Source organism: Schistocerca piceifrons, chromosome 3 (assembly GCF_021461385.2).
Source record: "Schistocerca piceifrons isolate TAMUIC-IGC-003096 chromosome 3, iqSchPice1.1, whole genome shotgun sequence".
In the NCBI taxonomy this organism is placed as follows: Eukaryota; Metazoa; Arthropoda; class Insecta; order Orthoptera; family Acrididae; genus Schistocerca; species Schistocerca piceifrons.
In genome coordinates, this window is record NC_060140.1 from 427,381,456 (window position 1) to 427,403,690 (window position 22,235).

Consider the following 22,235-nt stretch of genomic DNA (forward strand, 5'->3'; position numbering starts at 1 on the left):
GACAGTGAGTTTTTATGTACATAAAGGGTATCAATAGATAAATATCTTTAGGTAATTAGTGTCATGACATTGGATCCAGAATCCATTTCCTTAGAGAACAAATTGGTAAGTTGTCAGTTTATAATTTCCCAAATGTATAATCCAGCAAGATATGGTTTAGGAACAGTATTCACAATACTTTGGTTTCAGCTCAGAACATTAAAAAATTATATTTATATTTCATTGCAGAAGCATTTGATTGCTAAATCATGAAATAAAGTGGGGAATGTAAATTACAATAGTATGATCAAACATAAAGTTCGCTTGTACCTTCTTAAATTAAAGTCAGTATTATGTAACTTTAGTTTATTTTAGAAAATATATTTTTTTAATTTTTTTAGGTCTGTCGAAATGATGAAAGATATTTCACAATTTTTAAATTACACAATCTGTGGTAATCCTTCTTATTGGTTTAAGTTATCAGCAGACCGTATCCATCCTGCATCCTTGTGGTCATTTCTGATATTTATATCAAGTTAGTGGTTTCCTGTTTCCTTTTTTTGTGAAGTAAAAGCAAGAACTTCAATCAGAGTGGCCAACACATATTTACTGAAGCCATGCAGAGTACTATCGTCATTTTTGTTGTCTGTTTTTGGTCTTTGTGCTATGCACAACATTGTCCACAGGTATAAAATCACCTTGCATATTACTGTCATTTTAAGTAGTTTTCTAATATGTGTAAACCTCTTGGCAATAATACTGCAAGTGAACAACTGCTGTTAAATGGTGTGTGTATAAAATGTCTGTGTGGAGAGCCTCTACAATTCTAATGTCTGACAAACTATGAGAACAGTCAACTTCCCACATTGTCAAAAAATTATTCAAGAAAAAAACTGCAGATAATAATATTAGAATACAATTGCATGGAGTTTATTTTTTGTGTTTGTGGGCATTACATAGTAGCTCTACAATTGATGGTACCTTTAGAGTTGATATTACCTTGTATCTGTCTAGATTTATCCATTTATTTTCTGTAATTTCTAAGTAATGCCCTGATAAGCATAACACAGCTTCAACATTCCATTTTAATTTCCTGTGTTGATAATGTGTGTTCATTTTACTTATGAGGATATTTCTGATGTGATGGAGAATATTGAATGAGATATGTGTATGCTCAAGATTGTGTCCAACCAGCAAGATAACACATTCGTAGTAGCTGTTTCAACTGCAACTAAATTTACCCTAACTTACAGCTCTATCCCCCGGAATATAATATGAATACTAAATGGGTATTAAAAATGACCATAGCTGGATAGTCCTTTGTCCAGATTGGATATTTCTGTCAAAGAGCTGTGTAAGTAGCATTTTACTAGAAGTATTCATATGCAGATCATGTCTACATCTATGTTCAAAATCTGCAAATCACTGTGAAGTGTATGGCAGAGGATACTTCTGATCATACCTGCCATTAAGACATTTTCCTGCTCCATTGACTTATGGAACATGGGATAAATAATTGCTTAAGTACCATATTGTTCTCTGTAATTAGACTAATCTTATCTTCCCAATACCTGCAGGAGTTATTTGTAGGAGTGCTATAGTATATTCCTAGAGTCATTACTTAAAGTTGGTTCTTGAAACCTACTGAATAAACTTTCAGTGACTCATTGATCGTGTAGCCATTAGGTACTATGTTTTTTCAATTTGTGAAGTACAAAATTTTGCATTTATGAACATTTAAAGCAAGTTACCAATTCTTGTAACACTTTGAAATCTTATCAAAACCTGTCTGAATGTTTGTACAGGGTTTTTCAGAAAATGTTTCGTTGTAGACAATGGCATCACTTATGAAAAGTCTGAGGCTACTATTAATATTGCCTTCAAGGCCAATAGCAGCAACCATACAGAATGGGTCCCAACACTCTTCTACGGAGCACATCAAAAGTTACTTCTGCATCTGTCAATGACTCTCCATCCAAGACAACACGATAACATGCTGTATCCTCCCTACCAAAAAATCCTCAATATAGTCACAAACTTTGCTTGATATTCCATATGACTGTACTTTCAATAACAAGTGTAGTGTGCTACAGAGTCAAACGCTTTTTTGAAGTCAAGAAGTACTGCATCTACCTGACTGCCTTGGTCCCCGGCTTTCAGGACGTCACGTGAAAAAAAAGCATGAGTTGGGTGCCACATGATCAGTGTTTCACAACTCATGCTGGTTCCCATGAGGGAGGTCATTCTGTTTGAGATTATCATTATGTTGGAGCTCAGAATATGTACTATAATTTTACAATAAATAGATGTCAAGAACATTGGGCAGGTGTTTTGTGGATCACTTCTGCTGTCCTTCTTGTAGAGAAGTGTGTCCTGTGTTTTCTTCCAGCCACTGGGTATGGCTTTTTGTTCGAGGAATGTATGATATGTTATGGTTAAAAGAGGAGGTAACTCAGCTGCATATTCCACATAGAAACTGATAGAGATTCCTTTTGGGCCTGAAGCATTGTTCAGTTTTAATGATTTCAGCTGTTTTTCAATGCCACTGAGATTAATATCTATTTCACCCATCTATACAATGATATGAGAATTAAACTGGGGGAATATTCCTGGATTTTCCTTTGTAAAGGAGCATTTGAAAACTGAGTTCAGCATGTCATGTATGATGCGATCAACCAAGGGCTTGTGGAGGAAGAGCTGGTTTGAGAATGTTTTTCCACGTAAGTGACTTGATATGCACTGTATCCAAACCTTGAACTTGCATATGCCTCTCAGCTTGGTGCGACAAGTGGCAGCTACTAATTATGATACATCTTGTATAGAAATCTTACAGTTGTGTCACTCCTGGCATCCCTCTCAGCTCGGTGCCCACGCAGTGGCTTGTCACATCTTTTTTTATGCCTTTGAAAGAGCTTATGATACTACTTGAAGGTGTAATATGCTTTGATAACTCCACTCACGGGGCTTCTGAAAACACCTTTCTCTACTTTTATGGTCCTTCTTCTGCGTGCATTATTTTAGATAACAAATCAACAGTGTTTTATCGGGCCAGAAAACAACATACCTCAAGCTAGCATTTCGAAAGCTTTCCTGCATTTAATAGCTGTAGATAGAGAGATTTGCACAAGAAGGACTCTTGGAAAGTACTCTTTATTTATGTACAACTTTTCAGTTTTTAGTTCATTTTCTAATCTTGTAGAAGGTGCACACTGGCTGCAGATTTCTTTCAGGAAGCTGGAGGAATAAGCACTAAAATCTGGTTTTAATTTTTCAAAAGAAAAAAATCAATTTCTATGATTCTTATCCTTCTTTTAATCTTAAACTAATTATGGAATGGACGTAAGCAGTGAATATTATTCTAGTGCATGAGCTGCTATGCTGAATTGATTAGTTACTCAGTGTGCAAGGCATGCTGTAGTGCTTTACTTGTGAAAGTATTATGATATGTTCAGACCTTTTTATGTGTAAGGTACAATTGGTCCCAGAAATTTTGTGTATGATGCTTACTTTAAAAATAATCTTTTACTTTTAGATTGACACTATTGAGTTTTATTCTTATATCATACAAATTCCATGAGTGAGGCCAGTTGCGATCTAAGGGGGGACGTATTTTACAATTGGGTGTGGTGAACATTAATTTTTTTGCATCTCAAGCTTAGAGTAAATTTCTTGTTTCATTGTTATGACTCCTCTTTTGTCCTGGTAGTGAGGGATCAGTGCCTCATTACAGTGACCATCTTTCTTCCTCAGGAAATGTAGAGTAAAATTATGGTTTAACATCTTACATTCAGCTACACATTAAATATCCATACTATTCTCCCTGTGTTTTAGCAATATGTTTTAGTGCAGGTGAACTGAAATAATAGTAGTTCATTTTAAACAAGAATGTATTTATTTGAGAGAGGTTTCCCTTAGGTCACTTTACTGTGTACCACAAGCAGCTTCCCTTGCATGTGCCAAGTCGGACTCACCAGTGGCAAATTCTTATCCTGAGCCACTGATGCCTGCCTTTCCCTATCCATCATGAACTTTTCCACACTCCTCCCTTCACCTCCTTTAGTTGTTCCCCTTACCCCCTCCACCCAGCACACTCACACACATCCATAAAGCTGCAATGTGTGTGTATGTTTCATTTATCTGTTAGCTTCAAGAAAAACTTATATAAATGCAAAATATGCTATGGGGACGTAACTCCCTGGAGTCACCTGGAACAGTTTCACTGCCCTGAGGTAGCTCAAGTAACCTCTCTGGACCTGCATTTAGTTCACTCTGATCAATGTTCTTGACAACATGCTTTGTATCTTGTAGGACAATAAAATATATGTGTATGGAAACGTACGACCTGTTAGTTGTTATGATATGTAACTACTATTCTGAGTACCATATTTCCTACAATAAATTCCAAACTGACAGCACAATAACAAATGAGAAGGAAATAAGAGTGGTAACCACTAAGATTCTGAAGCTTGCCTTACAGGTATACAAAAAGGTATCTAGTATGGATTTAAACATTTTCTTATTAAATAATCATGTGTTTATGGAAAACTGGTTGTTACTTTTAGTGCTTTTCAAAAGATTGATTTTTCAATTTTTTATCACTTTCTAATCACAGTGTTTATCTTTAAACTGGCTCTTATGTATACTTTTGGGAATTTAAAATTTCAGTGCTGTCTTCTAGCACAAATGTGGCACTAAATCATTCTGTTACATTTGAGTAAAAGTTAAATGGGCATGATGTGGCTTTTTATCTTTTTTATCTCAGTCCTTAAAAATCACAATTTTCTGAAGATTTTAAGTACTAATATAACATTTATTGAGGCATCCTGGAGTGTATAAATCATTCATAGGAGCTTACAACTGCTTTATTCATCAAAACAAGTCAGATGCCCAACATCCATGGTAGCAGGAAGTGAAATTTCTATTACAGAAAACTAGTTGTTGTGCAAGTAATCTGGCTAATATGCTGGCAACTGGTGTGCTTACAGAGTGATGTACCTAAAATATATGGAAAAGAGATATTGCTACTCACTGTAAAGATGATGCATTGAGTTGCTAACATGCACAACAAAAAGAGAGTTAGATATTTAGGTTTTGGCCAAAGCTTTCATCAGAAAAGAAAACACATACACATTCATTCACATAAGGAAACATACCTTATGCATATATTACTGTCATCTGCAGCAGCTCAGAATGGAATGGCATTCTGGTACAAGCTGATGGAGACAGCACTCATGTGTGCATGAGATATCTTGCTTGTGTGAATGAATGTCTTGTGTGTGTTTCCTTTTCTGATGAAAGCTTTGGGTGAAAGCTAAATGTGTAATTGTATTTTCATTGTGCCTGTCTGCAACTCAGTGTGTCATCTTTACAGTGAGTAGCAACCTATCTTTTCCTCATATTGCTGATATTCCAACTTGTTTCCAGTGTTACATCTAAAACATACATAATATGGGTAATGCAGTGATAAACACTAAATAGCATTTATTAAAATAGTTTATACTGAATGAAAAACTCAGCTTTGCGTGATGAATGCTACTTGGCTCTGTAGTCAGTGTGCTAAGCCAATGTCACACACTGAAAGAGCACTATCTAATCTATAGAAGTTCAGTTCTAGTAGTTTATAAGTCTGGCTCTGAATGAGAATATCACTTAAATACTCAGAGGTTGCTGTGAGATGATCAGTCTTTCATAGCAAGATGATCAGTCTTTCATAGCAGCTGGCTATAATGGCAGCAACTGATGATCTGTGTCAGCAGGCAATAACTGTAGAGCTGGTACTGGCAATTACCTGTGACAGGGACTGTGCAAACTGCTGAACCACAACTGGCCAAATTTGATGCATATCCCTGATGATCCATGACAAACAAAATGATGTCCATATACATTCTACTTTGCAGAAGAGGAAAGCAGTTCCAGCTATCAGCACCAGCTGCAGTGGCTGACATAACTTGCAGCAGGTGGCATGAAATCTAAAGAGGTCTTGTGACAGAAAGCATAAACAGATCCCAGTTTAGAAGCACCATCTAGGTGGCAACACATACAACTGAGTGATGCCTGAATGAATACTGCAGGCACAGCAGCAATCAATACAGTAAATAACAGAGCAAGACAAAACTATTTTCAATATAATTCACAGGGCTCAAAATCTTTTGCCTAGTTGTCAACTGATATACATTACATTTCATTATGGTACATTGCCCGAGATTAACAAACAAAACGTATAACTTTAAACACAGCAACAGAAAGCCACATTAATTTTTTGTCTGTTGCAGTATGCTGAAACACCTGAATTTACAGATACAGGTAAGCTCTAGCTCTTCTATGACCTGCATTATGTTGTCATAATAATTTCCTAATTGGCCTAGAAGCAATAGAAATAAAAGTAATTGATCTGCTGTTGTTGGAATGTGTTAATCTGTTACTTCTCTTAGTGTAGATATCATTTAACACAACACCGAATATGTTTTCAATATTCTCAACTGTTCTAGGCTGATTGTGGTATTTTCCTGCTTTCAGAAAACATTGTGACATTCTTTCATCCTATTAAGATAATTCTTTCTGTAATGGTTGCTAACATTGACATTGTAACTGCTGTGAGATAAAGTAAAATCTGTTGTAAAGATACCTTTAAGATGCAGTTCCTAAGCACATCATTAGATGTACTAAGTTAAATACAAGTACACATACTTTATTTGCAGCTGTAGCTCATTTTCTATTTTTAATAACATAAAGACATTGTCAGCAACTTATGTCCACCCCCTTAACTGTGTGGTCAGCTTGTCTGGCTCCCACACAATTGGCCCGTGTTCGATTCCCAGCTGGGTTGGAGATTTTTTCCACTTGGGACTAGGTGCTGTGTTGTCCTCATCATCGTTTCATTATCATCAGTGTGAAAGTCACCTGGAGTCGTGTCAACTGAACAGACTTCCAGCTCAGCAGCTGAACATCCCCAGGTGGGGACTTCTGGTGATTGATGCTGTACAATCATTACGTTTTATCCTTTAGTAACTAATTCCTAGGTAAAATTTGTATGTAGGCATAGGACAGTACAGTTCAGATATCACGTGTCTTTTTCTTCACACCTGAAATAAATCTCAACTCTATTCATGGATAAACTGTAGATGATATTATTCTGTTACCACCATTCCTATGAACATATGTATGGAATGTGTACTTGCAATAAAGGACAGGTCAACTTAACCTAATATCTTAAAATACGTAACCTACCTATTACAATAGAAAGCAACATACTGTAAGTTATTTACATACTCCATACTACAATATTTTCAATGGATTACTATACATACATACAAGTGATAACAGCATTCCTCATTCTTTGCTTGTATACTCCTCTACCTTATAAAATTCTTCTTCCATTAAGTAATCTTTTACAAGTTTCCTGCATTTCTTTTTTTTTTTTTCATACTGTCCTGTAGACAACTGGGAAGATTCTTTACCAGCTGTACACCTGCATATCGTGAACCTATTTTGCTTATACTTCTCAGCTGACCTTATTTCTTGTGGAATGAATATCTGCATTTTTTCTAGTAATGTGGTGCCTTTGACTAATGAAATTATTGTTTTTGGTATCCACATGGATGGGAAAGTCAGTATTTTTAGTTTATGGAATGCAAAAGACAAAGGGGCAAGGAGCCCACTCTAGCTAAGTGCTCTAATGCTCTGCTTCCCGGTGGATTAGTGTCAAGATCCGGTGTGCCGGCCAGCTTGTGGATGGTTTTTAAGGGGAGCCGGAGGTGGTCAAATCCAAAAAAAATTACGTTTTTTTTTTTCCCCCCCTACCGAAAATTAATTGGAACATTCCTCTTTAATGTAAACTTTGAATTATTGTTCTACTCGCCCTACAAGTAAAGTTATTACCATTTTCCCCCACGCCTGCAGAGGAAATGGGCGGCCGCTGAATGCATCTAACACCCTCTCGTGACTTCCTGGCAAACTGCTTGGGATTTTCTCGGCCTGTTACGCATACAGCGCCTTATGTTATGCATACAGCGAGTGTGCAAGGGTTGGCTACATTGTTTTCTGTGACAAATGAAGCGCTAAGAGCGTGGAACATCGTCTCTTTGCTGTTTACCGTTTCGAATTAGTTCAGAGTTGCGCCTGTTGTTGGTAGTATTATACTTCTTGTGTAAAGCATTGTTCTGGTTACGATGCCACGTTTTAGTAACCTTGTATATAAGAAGAGGAAGAACGTAGGGAAAAGAAAATTAACACTAATACCAAGTTGCGATACTACAATTACTGAAACAGTGCATTCTTCTGCTAAGCAACACATGGCCGGCCATAGCCCTGTGACATCTTCTAGCGTGAAGCTGACTGGTGGAAGTGACAGATTTCGTGAATATGTTAGTGACAGTGATGATATTAACGAAGTACTGAATATTGGATTATTATCTTCTGTGCTGAAAGAAAGTGTTCTGTGCAAAATATGTTCAAGTGTAGGAGTGGGACTAGAGATAACAAAGCACTTTGGTTTAGCTTGTGAGATGAAGATAATCTGTGCATGTTGCAAGTATCAAGTGACTTTCTACAATTCACATGCCAGTCTCTTTGGTGAAAATGGACGATCTAGAGTGTTTGATGTGAATGTTCGACTTGTGTATGGTCTTTGATCCATTGGAAAAGGGTCTGCTGCTGGTAAACTGTTTTGTGGTATTATGAACTTGCCATCACCTCCAAGCAAATTTGGGTACTACTGTGAACTGGTAGGATCCTCTGTTGAAGACATGGCTTTGAAAACCATGAAGGAAGCAGTAAAGGAATCTGTAGAAATGAACGGTGGTTCTAGGGATTTGGTAGTGGCATTAGATGGTTCCTGGCAAAAGAGGGGTCATAAATCCCTGAATGGGGTTGTAACTGCTACTTGTGGTGATAGTGCAAAAGTGACAGATGTTGCAATATTATCAAAACATTGTAGGAGCAAAAATAAAATCAAAGGAGAGCACAGTGGAAGCTGTGAGGCAAATTTTAGTGGATCAATTGGAGCAATGGAAGTGGATGGAGTGAAACAAATTTTTGAACTTTCAGTTCCCAGATACAACGTTAGGTACAAATACTACCTTGGGGATGGTGACTCCAAAGGTTTCAAGACTATAGAGGAACTGAAACCATATGGAAAAGTTGGAATGTGCAAAAGTGTATGGGTGCACGGCTTCAAAGGCTCAAACAAACTTTGGGTTCAAGTAAGCTCAGTGATGGAAAGACAATAGGAGGGAGAGGCAGGCTTACTGATGAGGTGATTGAACGTCTACAGAGATACTATGGGTATGCTATAAGGCAAAATACTAGTAATGTTAGTGACATGCGAAAAGCAGTGTGGGCATTGTTCCTTCATACTGCCTTTTCCAATGAATACCCTCAACACAGCCTGTGCCCAAAAGATTCCTGGTGCAAATATAATGCAAAAAAGGACTATGATCACAAACATGGTTTGCCAGCAGCTGTGATAAATGCAATAAAACCAATTTTTCATGACTTAGCACAGCCAGAATTGTTACACAAATGTCTACACGGAAAGACACAGAATCCTAATGAGAGCGTAAACAATTTGATTTGGAAAGTGATTCCTAAAAGGGTGTTTGTAAGCATAAAAACACTGCACTTTGGCATTTATGATGCAATAGCAACCTACAACCAAGGGAACAGTGTGAAGTGTGAAGTTCTGAAGGCATTAGGATTTACAGCTGGGGTGAACACTGTACGAGCACTAAGAAATATTGACAGAGAAAGGATAAGAGGAGCAGAAAGAAGAGAAAGGCATATGAAGTATGATGGAACAACAGGCCAGAAAAGAAAAGAAGACAGAAGAGGAAGCTTTTTGAGGATGAAGAAGAAGACCTTGATAATCCGTCCTATAGTGCAGGAATGTATTGAAAAACTTTGATAGCCATTTCCCGTAAATTAGAATTTTTCGAATATAAGGAACATTTTCTCAAAATCCACCCAAGCTAGAGAGAGGAAATTTTCATACAGCACTCCTAGTGGTCAAACTTACATTGTAACACAGCCATTTGGCAATATGTCCAGTAGTTTCATTTCAGTTTAATTATAAAGCAATTATTTGTAAAAAAATTTGGGTCATTAATAAAAAAAATAATTGTAAGGAAACTAGAAAAGATACTTCAAAATCCCTCTGTCATAACTGCAATACTAAACCACTCTACATGTAAAAAAAAAAAAAAAAAAAAAAAAGAAAAACAAATTTTTCTATTTGGTAGTTCATTCATTAATGTTCCTCAAACTTAGTGATTTTAACATGGGCAGCATAGGCACCTCCAGCTCCCCTTAAGGCAGTTTTCCATCTACCTCGGAGAATGCTGGCTGGTTTGCCTTATTCCACCTCAGTTACACTGTGTTGCCGATTTCTGCAGAAACACCATTTCCACATATGTGTATACCATAATTACTCTACCACGCAAACATTTGGGGCTACACTTGTCTGGCATGGGACATTCCCGGGGAGAGGGCACTGGGGGCCGAACCACACAGTAACCCCTGGGTTTGGAGTGGCGCAGTGGTGGGGTGGGTGGACTGCTATGGCCTGTTGTGGGGTTGTGAACCACTGAGAGCTATAGTGGAACGAAGTCGTTTGTAGGTCCTCGGTGTAATAGATACATACTGATCGATATATACATACATACATACAAGGGACAAGGAGATAAGACACTTTAGCAACAAGGCTGCACAAAACCACAGGTCAAGATGGGCATAGCAGAATAATATGAGAGAGATATTAATAACCAAATGATAATAAAGATGAGGTCTGAAAATAAGAAAAACCAGAAACTGAAAAGAGATTAAGAAGTAGCTGTGAGACATAAGGCAAGAGTAGAGGTGACACCATAATGTGAGCATCAATGGGAAAAGAGAGAGAGAGAGAGAAGGCATAGTTTGTAAAATGAAACAATGGAGCCAAAAAATACAACAAGGAGTAAAAAAGAAAAAATAATAATATACTGAGGTGATAAGTCATGGGATACCTCTTAATATTATGTTGGACCTCCTTTCGTGTGACGTAGTGCAGCAGCATGGTCTCAACAAGTTGTTGGAAATCTCCTGCAAAAATATTGAGCCATGCTACCTCTGTAGCCATCTGTAATTGCAAAAGTGTTGCTGCTGCAAGATTTGTGGCAATCTGGGTAGCCATATCATTAGCTTGAATGTCCAGAATATTCTTCAAACCAGTTGTGGTCTGATGACATGGCACATTGTCATCCATAAAAATTCCAACATTGTTTGGGAACAAGAAGCCTATGAATGGCTGCAGATGGCCTCCAAGTAGCTGAACATAAACATTTTCAGTCAATGATTGGTTCAGTTGTAACAGAGGAACCAGTCCATTCCATGTAAATACAGCCCAAACCATTATTGAGCCACCCCCAGATTGCACAGCATATTGGTGACAACATGGGTACATGGCTTTGGGGTGTCTGCACCACACTCAGATCTGACCATCCACTCTTGCCAACTGAAATCAGGACTTGACCAGGCCGTGGTTTTCCAGTCAACTAGGGTACAACCAATACACTCATGAGTCCAGGAGAGTTGCAACAGTAATGTCACGCTGTTAGTAAAGGCACTTGCTTTAGTTGCCTTCTGCCGTAGCCCATTAATACCAAATTTTGCCACAGTACCCTAATGTATACATTCATCATGCATCCCACTTGGCTTTGTGTCGTTATTTGACACAGAGTTGCTTGTCTGTTAGCACCAACAATTCTATGCAAACACTGCTGCTTATGGTCATTAAGGAATGCCATTGGCCAGTGTGTTGCATCTGGTGAGAGTTAATGCCTGAAATTTGGTATTCTTGGCATTCTCTTGACAAAACAAATCTCAAAATAATGAATTTCCTAACAATTTCTGAAATGGATAGAAGTGACACATTGATTTTTGTTTGAATTTGCTGGATCATATAACAGACGAAGAATGACATGTAATATAGAAAAACACAATGCAGTATAATATTGTATTAATGTGTTAGCACAGTATGAATATATAACCAACTAATTTCACTGTTGACTGGTATTATTGTCACATTATAGCATATCAATACTATTTGTCAGTTTACAGATGTAATTTAGCCTACTAGGTAATCTTTAATAGTGTCAAGTTCTTGCACTAACATCCTTGGTGAATCTTTGGAATGATTTTCTAATACCTGATGAAGTCTTGTAGATTCCTGTATATTCTCTGTTATGACTTTTCCTTCAGTAATGAGAGTCATTCATTCATAATAATGCTCTGTAAGTTCCACCATGAAAGAGTGCTTCCATGGATGTGAAAAGAGTAAGTTGTATATTAACAGGATGAAGCAGTCACTGTGGGCTACTTCTGTAAAGTATACTAACAATATATCATTACTAGTGCTGCTCTACTGACACTCATACAAAGAAAATTACTTCTAGATTAATTTATATATACTAGTGGATAAATCATGTAAATACAGTAGCTTTTTTTAAAAAAGCCACTATCATCTGCTTTTATCTAATACTTAAAACTACAAATTTATATAAGTTTACATAGACACTTTCAGCTGTCTACGTACTGATGAAGTCAACATCTTTTTTTCTTTATTTAATTGTTTCATTTCTTGCTACAGTGTAAGAGTAAACCCAGTGCACTACTTGAAGTAATTATAGCTCAATGCTTTTTTATTCTCAACTAAATTGAGTTGCATAACAATATATACCGTAGACATCATATTTTTTTTATCATCAGTCTTTTGACTGATTCCCAGCTCTCCCTCTGCTTGGATCTATTAGAAGCTAATTTCTACATTTCTGCATAGTAGACATATTGGTACCTAAACAGAAAAAAATGTTCAGCAGCTTTTATACCAGATCTGTAAATTAAGGAACAAGCAATGCCCTTCATTTTAACAATTTCTGTATGCGCCACACACAGCTCATTCAGAATTGTTTCTCATAGTGCAGTTGAGATCCATACCAAGTTTTAACCTGCATCCAGCAGTTGAATGATCATCTGAAACTCTGGTTCTTTTCCATGTCTCCCAAGCCACATACTCCACTAGTCCAGTTAGGCAAAATACAAATTGACCAAATTTGTCATGAGCCATTTCTTCTAAAGCCAAGGTTTAATAAATAGCTTCTGTTGTACATTTGTTTGCATGCCCATCTTCTACAGCAGCTGTTAAAAACCAGTAATCAAGGCAGAAGATCAATAATATATTCTGTTGTGTTTGATAATGGCACATGAGGGCAACAGGATACATTTGCATTGAAAATTGTCAGTTTGAATTAAATCTGTGACACACCTCATGTTGTTGTTGTTGTTGTTGTGGTCTTCAGTCCTGAGACTGGTTTGATGCAGCTCTCCATGCTACTCTATCCTGTGCAAGCTTATTCATCTCCTAGTACCTATTGCAACCTACATCCTTCTGAATCTGCTTGGTGTATTCATCTCTTGGTCTCCGTCTACGATTTTTACCCTCCACGCTGCTCTCCAGTACTAAATTGGTGATCCCTTGATGCCTCAGAACATGTCCTACCAACCGATCCCTTCTTCTAGTCAAGTTGCGCCACAAACTTCTCTTTTCCCCAATCCTATTCAATACCGCCTCATTAGTTTTGTGATCTACCCATCTAATCTTCAGCATTCTTCTGTAACACCACATTTCAAAAGCATCTATTCTCTTCTTGTCTAAACTATTTATTGTCCATGTTTCACTTCCGTAAATGGCTACACTCCATGCAAATACTTTCAGAAGCGACTTCCTGACACTTAAATCTATACTCGATGTTAACAAATTTCTCTTTTTCAAAAACGCTTTCCTTGCCATTGCCAGTTTACATTTTATATCTTCTTTACTTTGACCATCATCAGTTATTTTGCTCCCCAAGTAGCAATACTCCTTTACTCACTTTAAGTGTCTCATTTCCTAATCTAATTCCCTCAGCATCACCCAACTTAATTCAACTACATTCCATTATCCTAGTTTTGCTTTTGTTGATGTTCATCTTATATTCTCCTTTCAAGACACTATCCAGTCTGTTCAACTGCTCTTCCATGTCCTTTGCTGTCTCTGACAGAATTAGAATGTCATCGGCGAACCTCAAAGTTTTTATTTCTTCTCCATGGATTTTAATACCTACTCCAATTTTTCCTTTTGTTTCCTTCACAGCTTTCTCAATATACAGATTGAATAACATTGGGGAGAGGCTACAACCCTTTCTCACTCCCTTCCCAACCACTGATTCCCTTTCATGTCCTTCGACTCTTATAACTGCCATCTGGTTCCTGTACAAATTGTAAACAGCCTTTCGCTCCCTGTATTTTACCCGTGCCACCTTCAGAATTTGAAAGAGAGTATTCCAGTCAACATTGTCAGAAGCTTTCTCAAAGTCTAAAAATGCTAGAAACGTAGGTTTGCCTTTCCTTAATCTCGCTTCTAAGATAAGTCGTAGGGTCAGTATTGCCTCACGTGTTCCAATATTTCTACAGAATCCAAACTGATCTTCCCCTAGGTTGGCTTCTACTAGTTTTTCCATTCATCTGTAAAGAATTCGCTTTAGTATTTTGCAGCTGTGACTTATTAAACTGATAGTTCAGTAATTTTCACATCTGTCAACACCTGCTTTCTTTGGGATTGGAATTATTATATTCTTCTTGAAGTCTGACGGTATTTCGCCTGTCTCATACATCTTGCTCACCAGATGGTAGAGTTTTGTCAGGACTGGCTCTCCCAAGGCTATCAGTAGTTCTAATGGAATGTTGTCTACTCCCGGGGCCTTGTTTCGACTCAGGTCTTTCAGTGCTCTGTCAAACTCTTCACACAGTATCGTATCTCCCATTTCATCCTGATCTACCTCCTCTTCCATTTCCATAATATTGTCCTCAAGTACATTGCCCTTGTATAGACCCTCTATATACTCCTTCCACCTTTCTCATATTACATTTTAACAAATAACTGAAGTTTATATTTCAATGACACATCTTCAATATTCAGCTTGCAGTATCACGTGGTGTGTGAGATTGTGAAACCTCTCAAAAGTAGTGGACCTACCCAGTCTCCATAACACTTCCCCAAGAAGCCATGTTAACTGCACATTACACAATGAAATCACTATCTTGAAGTGCCCTAATATAAAGGGTGAGTCACTAACTATTGCCACCAGGAATAACTCCAAAAGAACGATAGGAGCTGAAAAGTTTGTGGGACAAAAGTTGAATGGGACAAAGGGGACCATAATTCAATGTTGGGTTTTTGTTGTTAGGCGGGGTCACTTCACAGATATGAAGGGCAACTTTGTTTTTTAAAATGGGATACTATAGTTTGTTACTTATTTTCTGATAGCGGCTATCGAGACGAATCCAATGATGTGTAACAGTAAGGTCTTTGAAGGTCAACAAAGGTGGCATAAACATCCATTCTCAGAAGGTTTTTGAATTGATGACCATTGGTATCAATGCAGTGCTGCAATATTCTTATCATGGATTGAGGGGTATTCCTTATCACATCGGCACTTACCGAAGCACATGCTTTGACAGTTCTCTCTCACATACCTTCAGGTGTAGTTGGAATGTCTTTATAAACAATGTCTTTTATGAATCACCACAGGAAAAAATCCAAAGGCATCAAGTCTGGCAAACGAGCCAGCCATGACACATCTCCTCCACGTCCAATCCAATGATTTGAGAATTGTCTCTGCAACACATTTCTAGCCATCAGCAAGAAACGCGCCGTACACCTATCATGTTGATACCACATTATGTTCCTTGTTCCTAAAGGTATTTCTTCCAATAACAGACCTAATGTTTCTTGCACGAATGTGATGTACTTCATACCATTAAGACTTCCTTCAATGAAATATGGACCTATAATTCTGTCGTCAAGAATACCACACCATACATTTACAGACCACAGTTATTGGTGTGCAACTTGCTGCAGCCAACATGGATTTTCAGTTGCCCAGTAATGCGTGTTATGCAAATTAACATTTCCACGGTTCATGAATGTAGCCTCGTCAGTAAATAAAATCACATTAATAAATGTGTCATCCCTCTGAATCTGAAGTTGAGCCCATTGGAGAATTCAATGCGAATTCTTGGTGGAGACTGATGTAAGGATGATATTTATGGTGAATCAAAACCACAGTGGCAAGAATACCAATTTCTGTTTCCTCATTAGTAACTTTCCTTTGCAGGATATATTTCTGATGTGTTAAAGATCCAGTTGTTTTCAGTTTATCATACACATATTTAAATGTACGACATGTAGGGTGAGTACATTGAGGATATCTTTCAGCATATAAGTCTCTAGCTCTCACTGAATTGGCATTCCCCTTAAATGAGAAGCATATCGACTCTTTCTTTGAAGGAATACGTCTTTCACATTCACTTGATTTGACGATACTAGTCTTACCGTTCCTATTAGTGCTGTATTGTGAAACCATCGAATGGTGTTTACACGTCAATGGCACATTAGGTGGATATGCCATATTCAGTGAATATTCACTATTTGCACGATATAGAAAGAGAATTGTCTGAGCATGCACTTTGATAAGTGCCAAAGTGATAAGAAATACCTCTCAGTCCATGATAAGAAGATTGAAACACTGCATTGATACCAATGGTCATCACTTTGAATACCTTCTGTAAATGAACATTCATGCCACCTTCTTGACCTTTGTTAACATTCAAAGACCTTACTGTTTATTTATTTATTTATTTATTTATTATCATCCCAATGATCACATTTGTGATATAGGATTTGTCAGGGTACATTTTAACAACTATATAATATCTTTACAAAATTTGTATCTGTGCTGAATTCATATTAATTTATCTTATGTTTAATACAATATACAACTAATAAGTGTTTTTATAACATAATTTATTATGCACTGATGTAATTTCATTTGTCACATTAACTTAAACATATATTTTATACAGTTGCGCAGAGATATTCGCTTATGCTGTAATAGCATTTGTCAAGCATGTGGTTCTTTAGAACAGTTTTAAATTTATCCTCATTTTCCAGCTCTTTGATATGTTTTGGTAGTGCATTAAAAAGTTTGATGCCTTGATTACATACATGTTTCTGGCTTCGGGTCCTTGTTACAGCTTGTATGTGGAGATCTTTACATTGCCGTGTATCGTAATTATGGAAGTCTGTATTGGCTTTCATTTTGTCCTGATTTCTTTTGATCACCAACAGACATTTCAGAATGTATAATGATGGAATTGTTAAAATTTTCAATGCTTTAAAAAGGGGCCTACAATGTGTTTGAGGTGGGCTGTGGGTCATTATCCGAATAGCATGTTTTTGTAATTTGAAAATCTCATTTAGATGACAAATTGTTTTTCCCCAGAATACTATCCCATAGGATGCAATGGACTGAAAATAGCCAAAATATACTAATCTGGTACAGTCATTACTACAAACTCTTGAAATTATTCTAAGCACAAAACATGCTGAATTTAGTTTTAGTGCTAAGTTCACCACATGGTCCTTCCAATTTATCTTCTCATCAATGTGCATACCCAGGAATTTTGCACGCTGTACTCTTTCAAGTTGTTTGCCCTCCATGGTGGGATTCAGGTCGTCCTGTTCACTTTTTCCATATTGCACATAATTAGTTTTTTTTGCATTCAGTGTTAGCTTGTTAGCACTAAACCATTTTTTTATATCTTGTAGGACATGGTTCACAGTACTGTGCAATGACTGCTTCGTATCACTAACTATTAAACTAGTATCATCAGCAAATAACATGATTCTAGCTTTTCTCTCTGACACCTGAATATCATTAATGTAAATGAGGAACAACAAGGGGCCTAATACACTTCCTTGGGGTACTCTTACTGTGACCTCCTTTGGATCTGATCTTAGTTTAATTTTTTGATTAATATTTGGTGCTGTAAATTCAACCACCTGCATCCTCTTTTCCAGATAAGACTCAAACCACTTTTTTACCGGTCCTCTGATACCTATAGCTTCAAGCTTTTTCAAAAGTATGCTGTGGTCAACAGTGTCAAAGGCTTTTGACAAATCTAGATTTATCCCAACTACACTATTTCCCTCTTCCAATTTAGTGATTATTTCTTTTGTGTATTCTAGTACAGCTGTTTTGGTACTTCTCCCAGCTTGAAATCCATGCTGATTACCGTTTATCAGGTTGTGCATATTAAGATAATGTGCGACTCTATATTTCATTAGTATCTCTAAAACTTTAGAGAAAGTTGAGAGGAGTGAGACAGGTCTGTAGTTTTCTGTTTTAAGTTTATCACCCTTTTTTAACAGGGGAATGACTTTAGAAATTTTCAGTTTTTGTGGAAACATGCCCTCAGCCATTGACAAGTTTGCTAAGTGCGCCAATGGTTTCGCTGTCTGATTAGCTGTTTTCTTTACTAATATTATTGGCACCTCATCTACTCCAGCTGACATCTTGGACTTCAGACTTTTAAAACTTCCTTTTCGTTTGTTGGAACTGCCATCATACTGCTGGCTGCCTTGGGTGCTTCAATCTTAATCTGCTCCCCAAGATTCCTGCTTAATGTCTGGGGCACATTTAAAAATAATTATTTATATAATTAGGCATCCCCCCCCATGAACCATGGACCTTGCCGTTGGTGGGGAGGCTTGCGTGCCTCAGTGATACAGATAGCCGTACCGTAGGTGCAACCACAATGGAGGGGTATCTGTTGAGAGGCCAGACAAACGTGTGGTTCCTGAAGAGGGGCAGCAGCCTTTTCAGTAGTTGCAAGGGCAACAGTCTGGATGATTGACTGATCTGGCCTTGTAACAATAACCAAAACGGCCTTGCTGTGCTGGTACTGCGAACGGCTGAAAGCAAGGGGAAACTACAGCCGTAATTTTTCCCGAGGGCATGCAGCTTTACTGTATGATTACATGATGATGGCGTCCTCTTGGGTAAAATATTCCGGAGGTAAAATAGTCCCCCATTCGGATCTCCGGGCGGGGACTACTCAAGAGGATGTCGTTATCAGGAGAAAGAAAACTGGCGTTCTACGGATCGGAGCGTGGAATGTCAGATCCCTTAATCGGGCAGGTAGGTTAGAAAATTTAAAAAGGGAAATGGATAGGTTGAAGTTAGATATAGTGGGAATTAGTGAAGTTCGGTGGCTGGAGGAACAAGACTTCTGGTCAGGTGACTACAGGGTTATAAACACAAAATCAAATAGGGGTAATGCAGGAGTAGGTTTAATAATGAATAGGAAAATAGGAATGCGGATAAGCTACTACAAACAGCATAGTGAGCGCATTATTGTGGCCAAGATAGATACGAAGCCCACACCTACTACAGTAGTACAAGTTTATATGCCAACTAGCTCTGCAGATGACGAAGAAATTGAAGAAATGTATGATGAAATAAAAGAAATTATTCAGATTGTGAAGGGAGACGAAAATTTAATAGTCATGGGTGACTGGAATTCGAGTGTAGGAAAAGGGAGAGAAGGAAACATAGTAGGTGAATATGGACTGGGGGACAGAAATGAAAGAGGAAGCCGCCTTGTAGAATTTTGCACAGAGCACAACATAATCATAACTAACACTTGGTTTAAGAATCATGAAAGAAGGTTGTATACATGGAAGAACCCTGGAGATACTAAAAGGTATCAGATAGATTATATAATGGTAAGACAGAGATTTAGGAACCAGGTTTTAAATTGTAAGACGTTTCCAGGGGCAGATGTGGACTCTGACCACAATCTATTGGTTATGACCTGTAGATTAAAACTGAAGAAACTGCAAAAAGGTGGGAATTTAAGGAGATGGGACCTGGATAAACTAAAAGAACCAGAGGTTGTACAGAGATTCAGGGAGAGCATAAGGGAGCAATTGACAGGAATGGGGGAAATAAATACAGTAGAAGAAGAATGGGTAGCTTTGAGGGATGAAGTAGTGAAGGCAGCAGAGGATCAAGTAGGTAACAAGACGAGGGCTAGTAGAAATCCTTGGGTAACAGAAGAAATACTGAATTTAATTGATGAAAGGAGAAAATATAAAAATGCAGTAACTGAAACAGGCAAAAAGGAATACAAACGTCTCAAAAATGAGATCGACAGGAAGTGCAAAATGACTAAGCAGGGATGGCTAGAGGACAAATGTAAGGATGTAGAGGCCTATCTCACTAGGGGTAAGATAGATACCGCCTACAGGAAAATTAAAGAGACCTTTGGAGATAAGAGAACGACTTGTATGAATATCAAGAGCTCAGATGGAAACCCAGTTCTAAGCAAAGAAGGGAAAGCAGAAAGGTGGAAGGAGTATATAGAGGGTCTATACAAGGGCGATGTACTTGAGGACAATATTATGGAAATGGAAGAGGATGTAGATGAAGATGAAATGGGAGATATGATACTGCGTGAAGAGTTTGACAGAGCACTGAAAGACCTGAGTCGAAACAAGGCCCCCGGAGTAGACAATATTCCATTGGAACTACTGACGGCTGTGGGAGAGCCAGTGCTGACAAAACTCTACCATCTGGTGAGCAAGATGTATGAAACAGGCGAAATACCCTCAGACTTTAAGAAGAATATAATAATTCCAATCCCAAAGAAAGCAGGTGTTGACAGATGTGAAAATTACCGAACTATCAGCTTAATAAGTCACAGCTGCAAAATACTAACACGAATTCTTTACAGACGAATGGAAATAGTAGTAGAAGCCAACCTCGGGGAAGATCAGTTTGGATTCCGTAGAAACACTGGAACACGTGAGGCAATACTGACCTTACGACTTATCTTAGAAGAAAGATTAAGGAAAGGCAAACCTACGTTTCTAGCATTTGTAGACTTAGAGAAAGCTTTTGACAATGTTGACTGGAATACTCTCTTTCAAATTCTAAAGGTGGCAGGGGTAAAATACAGGGAGCGAAAGGCTATTTACAATTTGTACAGAAACCAGATGGCAGTTATAAGAGTCGAGGGACATGAAAGGGAAGCAGTGGTCGGGAAGGGAGTAAGACAGGGTTGTAGCCTCTCCCCGATGTTGTTCAATCTGTATATTGAGCAAGCTGTAAAGGAAACAAAAGAAAAATTCGGAGTAGGTATTAAAATTCATGGAGAAGAAATAAAAACTTTGAGGTTCGCCGATGACATTGTAATTCTGTCAGAGACAGCAAAGGACTTGGAAGAGCAGTTGAATGGAATGGACAGTGTCTTGAAAGGAGGATATAAGATGAACATCAACAAAAGCAAAACAAGGATAATGGAATGTAGTCTAATTAAGTCGGGTGATGCTGAGGGAATTAGATTAGGAAATGAGGCACTTAAAGTATTAAAGGAGTTTTGCTATTTGGGGAGCAAAATAACTGATGATGGTCGAAGTAGAGAGGATATAAAATGTAGGCTGGCAATGGCAAGGAAAGCGTTTCTGAAGAAGAGAAATTTGTTAACATCCAGTATTGATTTAAGTGTCAGGAAGTCATTTCTGAAAGTATTCGTATGGAGTGTAGCCATGTATGGAAGTGAAACATGGACGATAAATAGTTTGGACAAGAAGAGAATAGAAGCTTTCGAAATGTGGTGCTACAGAAGAATGCTGAAGATTAGATGGGTAGATCACATAACTAATGAGGAAGTATTGAATAGGATTGGGGAGAAGAGAAGTTTGTGGCACAACTTGACCAGAAGAAGGGATCGGTTGGTAGGACATGTTCTGAGGCATCAAGGGATCACCAAGTTAGTATTGGAGGGCAGCGTGGAGGGTAAAAATCGCAGAGGGAGACCAAGAGATGAATACACTAAGCAGATTCAGAAGGATGTAGGTTGCAGTAGGTACTGGGAGATGAAAAAGCTTGCACAGGATAGAGTAGCATGGAGAGCTGCATCAAACCAGTCTCAGGACTGAAAACCACAACAACAACAACAACAACATAATTAGGCATGGCATATTTATCTACCATTTTATTCTCCTCATCTTTTAGAATAATTTCCTTGTCTTTGGTAGGTACCCCGGTTTCTTTTCTCACAATTTCCCATGCTATTTTAGTTTTATTTCTGGACTGTTTTATTTCCATATTATTACTTAATAACTTTGCATTTGCAATTACTCTGCGGTATATTTTCCTATACCTCTTTACATATTCTATAAAATCAATATTTGTACACTCCCCAACTCTGAATTCAGTTTTTTCATGTTTTCACATGATTTCTTAATTCCAAGAGTCATCCAAGAACTTGATTTTACGTATCCAGTAGACTTGATTCTGATCAGTTTCTTTGGAAAACACATCTCAAAGTTCATCATATAA

At 37.8% G+C, this 22,235-nt stretch overlaps 1 protein-coding gene across 1 annotated transcript in view; it reads left to right on the forward strand.

Annotated features, from left to right (window-relative positions):
* The first annotated feature begins 545 nt into the window (after nt 1-545).
* Nucleotides 546-22,235, forward strand: part of LOC124789800 (vascular endothelial growth factor A-A-like) — a 75,974-nt gene continuing 54,284 nt past the window's right edge. Inside the window, exons 1-2 of the mRNA XM_047257278.1 lie at nt 546-665; nt 6,252-6,282. Of these exons, the coding sequence (XP_047113234.1) occupies nt 597-665; nt 6,252-6,282 (100 nt within the window). The 5' untranslated portion in view covers nt 546-596. The remainder of the gene's footprint in view (nt 666-6,251; nt 6,283-22,235) is intronic.